At 41.9% G+C, this 7963-nt stretch overlaps 1 protein-coding gene and 1 pseudogene across 1 annotated transcript in view; both read left to right on the top strand.

Annotated features, from left to right (window-relative positions):
- LOC102252255 (zinc finger protein 420-like) overlaps window positions 1-7963 on the top strand; it is a 254464-nt gene that overhangs the window by 31029 nt on the left and 215472 nt on the right. The window contains exon 5 of the mRNA XM_014534314.1: window positions 3987-4113. Within this exon, the coding sequence (XP_014389800.1) occupies window positions 3987-4113 (127 nt within the window). The remainder of the gene's footprint in view (window positions 1-3986; window positions 4114-7963) is intronic.
- LOC102250485 overlaps window positions 1-7963 on the top strand; it is a 297308-nt pseudogene that overhangs the window by 95659 nt on the left and 193686 nt on the right.

The raw sequence follows: 7963 nt of genomic DNA, 5'->3' as shown, positions 1-7963 counted from the left end.
CATATACATATATATTTAAAGATATTACTATTGATTACCAAGAGGCAAGGAAAGGGAGAGAGAATTAAAAACATCAATGAGCCCTGGCCAGTTTGGCTCAGTGGATAGAGCATCAGCCTATGAGCTGAAGGGTCCCCGGTTTGATTCTGGTCAGGGGCACATGCCCAGGTTGTGGGCTCCCCGGGTTCGATTCCGGTCAAAGGCATGTACTTGTGCAGGAGGTAGCTGATCGATGTTTCTCTCTCATCGATGTTTATTGATGTTCTTTGTGAACGGAGACACTGAGGCAAGCTTGGCGTGTAGGATGAAGTAGAGCAGAGGGCTACCACTCGCTCAGGCGTGTAGCAAAGACCTTCTGATGCCTTCTGGCTTTTATTGGGGGTGAGCACAGCAAACAACAATGGAGTACAGCAAGTGACAATGGTTAACAAGCATGCTCATGAAATCATCAAAGCTAAGTTATACATTACACTATTAATTTCCTATGTTATACAAAGACTCTTTCCACCTGCAGCAGTGCACCCTCCCTGGCTTTCCATGCCCTCATGGACTATTTATCACCTCAAGGAAAGTCCTGCCTCTGAACAATAAGTCTTGCTTGCAAGACTTTGTTCTGACGTGGCCTGCTTGCAGGCTCCCGCCTTTTCCTGGCTGAACGTCCTCTTCTAGTTAACTTTTCATTCCACTTTACCGCAATACTCTCCCTCTTCCTTCGTCTCTAAAAATCAATTAAAAAACAAAACAGAAAAAACATCAATGAGTAAAGGCAATCATTGATCAGCTGCCTCCTGCCCCCACCCTCACCCCCACCCCCTCCATTAGGGATCAAACCTGCACTCTGGCCACATGCCCTGACTAGGAATCTAACCATGACCTCCTGGTTCATAGGTCCAAACTCAGCCAGTAAATCATGCCTCCTAACCATGGCTTTATATATTTAACAGCTGAATTGTCTTAGTTATACAGACTTGAATGAGAATGACAAATCTCCACTTTATAAGGCTTTGGGATTTTATAGTGATTTGCTTCCAAATGCAACCCTTATTCACTCAGAGGGGAGAGACTTGTCTGTTGGTCATGGGTCCCCATTTCCTGGGTTGGCTATGAGGAGGTGACCTGTGTTTTTCACCACCTGGTTCTTTTTCAAGGAATATTAGAAACCTTAGGTTTTTTGTTGTGGTGTTTTGTGTGTGTGTTTCTTCAATGGATTTACTTTTTCTATGTCTGACAATTTATTATTTAAGAACATCCTGACATAAATCCTCTGGGTCTTCTCAGATCCCTGGAGGAGCTTAAAGAAATGCCCTCAGGGGCACTCTCCCCCATAGAGTTGGACAGCTTTTCTGGGTGGGGCATCCTTGGTTACTGAGGGCCTCCAGGTGATGGAAGGTGAGGACAGGGATTAGTAGGAGGGGTGCAGGATGCCTTTGTGAGAGTGGGGAGCAGGCTTTGTTCAGGGGAGGTAAGGGGGTGCTCTGTTCAGTTTTTGAAGGTCAGGACAGAAGCTCACGTTCTCATTTCTGTAGGAGTTTGTGGATGTTTTGGGATGTTTGTGGATGTTTTGGGAGGAGAGACACATGAAGACACACACTCAAAAATTCCCAGTGTGGTCTCCATGTAGGAGCTCATTGTTCCTCACTCTCTCCTGTGACCAAGGACAGGCAGGCATGGCCTTTTCTTCATTTCCAGGTCCTTTTGACTGAGGGTGAGGTGATCGAGACGCCGTGCTGACGTCTTTGAAGGCACATTCTGTGACTCCTCAACATATCCTCGCCTGAGAAAACAACCCACACCCTGATCAGGACCAGGACCAAATGGCTGCTTCTCAGGTAAAAGATGTGTCCTGGGTCACAAGCTATGTTTCCTTTTCCTCTGACATCTGTGGATTTAGAACCTGCCCCTTCTGATGTTGGTGCTATTCATGCTCTTTTCCTTTACTTATTTAATTACCGGTTTTCTTGTGATAATCAAGGTCAGCAGTGTATATAGTTTTTTCTTTTGCCCAGAGCCTTCTCTGCATTCATGTTATGCAGGCTTCACCAGGTCAGGAAGATTTCCCACCTTTAATTGATGACTTTCACTTACTGAAAACATCCCCCTCTGACGAATCAACCTTGGAAGGCAGCCATGTCTAACATCCTTACTGGGATGGGCCCAGAGGCTCGGGTATCGGTGAAGAAGGGAAATGTAGCTTTTAGGTTCAAGTGGCTGGAACATCAGCTCTGGAATAGGGGTAAGAAAATGCACATCTTACTGCTCAGAATAGCTCAGCAAGTTCTGAACCAAAGAGTAAAGAGAAGAGACTTGCTCACTAGATTAGTAAGAAAGACTTGCTATTTAAATCTTTACAGAACATGAGAGGTACACATGGATTGACACTTGCAAAAGATAATGTTCATTTATGACCATTTTCACATAATGACTTGCTTATTTATGTATTTTTGCTATGACATGTCCTTTCCTGTGCCTCAGTCACTTGCTATCCATTGTTCCAGTTCACCTGATATTCCCTTGGCTGAGATGCTCCCCTAATCGTAGAATTTATTGAGAGATGTGCATAGACCATCCAGAAGCCCCCCTCTTCGTCTTAGCTTCTACTTGCTTAGAAAAATAAAAGCCCTACTTTTATTTCCTACAGATCACTGTCTTTTGACATGGGAGCTTCAACCAATGAGGCATTCTTGCTGTAAATTTTTATAATATTCTACACTCATTCATGGATATACTCGACATAATCACTTTTTATATTTTCTAGAAAGTTTACAAGAATCACATTATTAATGTATCTCCAGTTCAGGTAAATTTCTAGGATTGTAGCTCTCCACTAATGACACATAAATATTTCCAAATACATTAGCGACTCAGAAACAGTAGGTCTACCATTTTTTCTATCATTATGTGAGTTCATCTCCTTATTGTGTTTATAATACACAAAGGGTATCATTCACAAAGAGGTTCATGAAATTTATGGAATCACAAAATAACCTTGATTTCATTGACATGACAATTCTTTTTTTCTATCCATTTTATATTGTAGGTAAGTTCTCATAAGTGTGTGTCCCTACATAAAATGTTAACATCGTTGGAGCTATATTTTCTTACTTGCTTAACCTGTCTTTATTCTTCTTCTCAGTTACAGAAACAGCTGTGAATATTCATGAGGTTTTTTTTATGGGTATTGACCTGTGTTTGTTTTTTAATTGTAGATTGAGTTTGAAATAAAATTGAAGGTTTACTGGTAACTTTAATTATGTGTTTCACAAATTCTTAGAAATTCTTGTTCTAAGAATACTCATAGTAAAATTTCAAATAGGATTGTGGTTCCTATGTGTCCTGTTCCATGAGAACTATAAAATCCATTGAAAACTACTTTCACTTAAAAGTTATGTATGAATTTTTTCCTGTGTTTTCTCTTCTGTTTATTCAGAAGTATGACAAATGGACCATAAACATTGGCATCACAAGTGAAAAGTGAGCTTGTTACACACGTGGAAACACAGGCCCCATCTGAGAACCTGGATCAGAATCTGTATTTTTAGAAAAGTGCAGTCGTGGTTGACTGTGTTACACTTCAGGCCGTAATTATGCTTCCAACTGAGCATGACATCTCCAGCTGAGGAATACACACCACGGACCCTGAACGATGCAAACACAGCCCTCAGAAACCCATATGCCCGTGTCGATGCCCTAATTTTACAGTTTATTTTCCTGAAAAGTAAAATCTGTACCATGGATTTTGGGACATGTGTCATGTTCATTTGTTAGTGTTCGAAAACATACCAGAGAATGTTACTGGGCAAAGTGATCTTATTGGGTGATTCAGGATATTCCCCTTGGTCAAAACCTCTTCTCCTCACACGGTTTTCTTTTTTGTTTGTTTCTTTTTTTCCCTTCATTTTTTTCTTTATCTCCTAACACTGTTTTCATGTTGGGTGACATTATGAACTGTTCTGGTGACCTCTTGGTAAACCTGTCTTTTCTTTCAGGGACCGTTGACCTTCAGGGATGTGGCCATAGATTTCTCTCAGGAGGAGTGGGAATGCCTGGACCCAGCTCAGCGGAAATTGTACCTGGATGTGATGTCGGAGAACTACAGCAACCTGATCTCTGTGGGTAAGGATGACTTCCTCCCCGAGTTGTTGATTCACCTGCAGGGTATTTTTTCCTTTATTTTAACATCTTTAGGAGGCTTCTGCTTTCTAGGGTAGACTTTCTGATTCTTGCTCTTAGGGAACAAATAGGGGTTTTATGGTTTAGAAAAGAAAGACTGTTATGTGAATCAGGAACTCAGTGTTTGAAAATTTTACTTGTTGCCTAGACTAAGGTTCTGTGAGAAAACAGTATTTTGGAAAACAATTTTCTAGAATATTCAAATTTTCAGTGGACAAACTGGATTGGAAATAGGAGAATCTCTATCAAAACTCATGTTCCATCTACACATATAAAAACCTAAACTACCTTTACGATGGAACAACCGAACAACCAGTCGCTATGACGCGCACTGACTACCAGGGGACAGGCACTCAACACAGGAGCTGCCCCTAGCCCGCAGGTCCGGATCGCTGATGGGGCCTGTTGGCCAACCTCCTGGTCCCTCCCTCTGGCCAGCAGGCCCCCTGGGCTGGGATGGGGAACCTGGGAGGGGGATGGGTTGCAGTGTACACAGCCCCATACCTAGGGAGGCTGAGGGCTGTCTCCCTCAGGGCCAACCTCCTGGGCCCCTCCACCTCTCCTTCCCCTGGTCTGCAGGCTCCGTTTGGTGGCGAACCACCTGGTGGTGGCACACGGGCGATGAGGGATGGAGGAGGCGGGGAAGCAGGGAACCTTATTGGCTCTGATTGCCAGCCAGGCCTAGGGACCCCACCATTTCACGAATTTTGTGCACCAGGCCTCTAGTCTAAAAAGAAATACTGGTAATTCTTGCAGTCTCTAAGCAAGTCCTTGTCATCTTTTCTGAGCAAATGAAAGAACATGTGGGCTATTGCTGGCGTAATAAGTTGGTTAGAGCGTTATCTCTGTCTGCCAAGGTTGTGGATTTGATCTGGTCAGGATGAATTCAAGAAACAACCAATGTTGCCCTGGCTGGTATGCTTCAGGTTAGAGTTAAGTCCGCCCACCCAAGGGTGGAGGGTTCTTTTCCTTGTCAGGGACATGTAACTGGGTTGAAGGTTCTATCCCCAGCTCGGGTTGGGATTTGGGGAAGGCAGTCAATGAAGTGTTTCTCTCACATTGCGCGCTCTCTCTCTCCCCCTCTCCCCTCCCCATTTTCTCCCTCCTTCCTTTCCACTCTCTCTCTAAAAAAAGAAGGAAAAATTATCCTCTAGTGAGGATTAACAAGAACAACAAACAAAAGGAGTTACCAATGATTGCATAGATGAGTGGAATATCTATATATTAGGAAAAAGCAATGATGATGTTTTTCAATGTCTTTCTTCAGTATATCTCTTAATCATGTTATACTTAACCTGAAATATTTAGTTTAAGTTTTCATTTGTTTTGTATTGATTTAAGAGAAATAGAACAGTAAAGGGGGGGGGGTGGAGAGAGGGAGGGGGAAAGAGATAAATATCAATTTTTTATCCCGCTTATTTAAGCATTTATTGGTCGATTCTTACATGTGCCCTGATTGCAGATAGAACACACAATCTTGGCAACCTTGGCATACTGCAACTATGCTCTCAACAACTGAGCTACCTGGCCAGGGCTGAAATGTTTATTTTATTTAATTTATTTACTTAGATTTGAAATGTTTATTTTATTTTAAACATCAGTCATTCTCTGCTCATTTTATAAATTTCTTATGGTTCTTTTTTTATATATATATAAGGCAGTTTTTTTCATTTTTGTTTTGTTTTCTTTTTTTTTTAACTTTAGGATTGATTACACCTGTATACTTTGTGTAGGCGTAGCAGCAATAATGATAAAAATTTCTCTCAATTAAATTTTTTTTTATTGCCTCTAGTGGTTGGCAAACTCATTAGTCAACAGAGCCAAATATCAACAGTACAATGATTGAAATTTCTTTTGAGAGCCAAATTTCTAAACTTAAACTACATAGGTAGGTACATTGTTATTAACTTTATTAGGGTACTCCTAAGGCTTAGGAAGAGCCACACTCAAGGGGCCAAAGAGCCTCATGTGGCTCACGAGCCGCAGTTTGCCCACCACGGCTAGCCGATTTGGCTCAGTGGATAGAGCGTCAGCCTGCGGACTCAAGGGTCCCAGCTTCGATTTCGGTCAAGGGCATGTACTTCGGTTGCGGGCACATTCCCAGTAGAGAGTGTGCAGGAGGCAGGTGATCGATGTTTCTAAGTTTCTATCCCTCTCCCTTTCTCTCTGTAAAAAATAAAATATATATATTTTTAAAAATGTTTTTTGTATTAATTTTTATTAGAGAGTAAGAGGAAGGGGAAGAGAGAGAGAGAGACATTGATTTTTGTTGTTTTACTTATTAATGCATTCGTTGCTTCAATATATTTGTGCCCTGACCAAGGATTGAAACTGCAACCTTGTTGTATTGGGACGATGCTCTAACCAACTGAGCTACCAGGCCAGGACCCCAAATTGCTTCTTTATTAAAATTATACTGATATTTTGAAATGTTTTCAATTCATTTCCTATGAATTTTTCCTTCCCTGTAACATATGTCATAATGCAAAATGTTTGCTGTTCATGGAGGCACAATTACAGTTATAATGTACAGTTATTATAAGAGAATTCTTTTCCACTAGTACATGTATTTATTATTCACAATTTTGGGGAGAAAAATTCTATTCTTATCTTGCACATTTAACATTTTTTTTATTTAAGAGAGAAAGGGAGACAGAGGGAGAGATGGAAACATCAGTGATGAGAGAGAATTATTGATCAGTTGCCTCTTGCACAGCCCACTGTGTGGATTGAGCCTGCAACCCAGGTATGTGCCCTGAAGGGGAATCGAACCGTGACCTCTTGGTTCATAGGTAGATGCTCTTGCCTCATTTAAAAAAAAATTATTTTATCTTTTTGATGTTCTGGTTGGATTTTAATATGCTTCCTTATATACCAAACCTTGATTTCATTCTCTATTTCATCTATTCTACTTTATTTTTTTATTTATTTTTGTTAATCCTTACCCAAGGATATTGTTCCATTGATTTTTAGAGAGAGTGCAAGGGTAGGGGGGAGACAGAAAGAGATACACTGTTGTGAGAGAGACACATCGACTGGTTGCCTCCCATATAAGCTGACCAGGGCCGGGGTTCAAGCCTGCAACCGAGGTACATGCCCTTGACTGGAATCGGACCCAAGATCCTTCATTCCTCAGGTGGATGCTCTATCCATTGAGCCAAACGGAATTGGGCATTCATCTACTCTACTTTAGAATCCTTGCAATATTTAAATTTATTTCATTAGTGGATCCTTTATTTCTGACTCATGTTTAATGGTTTCCTTGTTCTTTTTTATGCTATTGAAGTTTTCATGATGTTTCTTGAGTATCATTATAACCATTGCTTTGAACTCTGTATCTGGTATGCTTGCCTCCATTTCTTCTTCTGGAGATTTCCCTTTTTTTTGCATTTGGGACCCCTCTTTTGTCTTCTCACTTGGCCGGGTCTTTGTGTTTGTCTCTGTGTACGTATTAGGTAGAGCTGCGCCATCTGCTGGACTTGGTAGCGTGACTCAAGTAGGCGTTCTGTAGGGCCCAGTGGCACGCCCTCCCGAGTTACTCCAGCGAGGCGCTCCAGGCCTGTGCTGTGTGTGGGTTGTGTTTTCTGTCCTGCTGTCCTGGAGCCTTGATTGTTGTTGGCACATTACGGAAGGGATCAACCCCCAGGCAGATTCACTGTGAGGACCAACTGCAACTTCAGAAGAGAAGCAGCAGTGCTGGGGCCAAAGCCTCTGTAACTGAACTTGCTGATGTAGTGCTTGAGTGTCCACCAAGTCTGCTCCGTGAGTGTCCCCTGGAGGTTGTCGGGTTGTA

The sequence above is a fragment of the Myotis brandtii genome, unplaced genomic scaffold, assembly GCF_000412655.1.
Source record: "Myotis brandtii unplaced genomic scaffold, ASM41265v1 scaffold1289, whole genome shotgun sequence".
Classification (NCBI taxonomy): domain Eukaryota; kingdom Metazoa; phylum Chordata; class Mammalia; order Chiroptera; family Vespertilionidae; genus Myotis; species Myotis brandtii.
The sequence above is the reverse complement of the archived record's forward strand: the minus strand, read 5'-3'. Positions and strand labels throughout refer to the sequence as shown.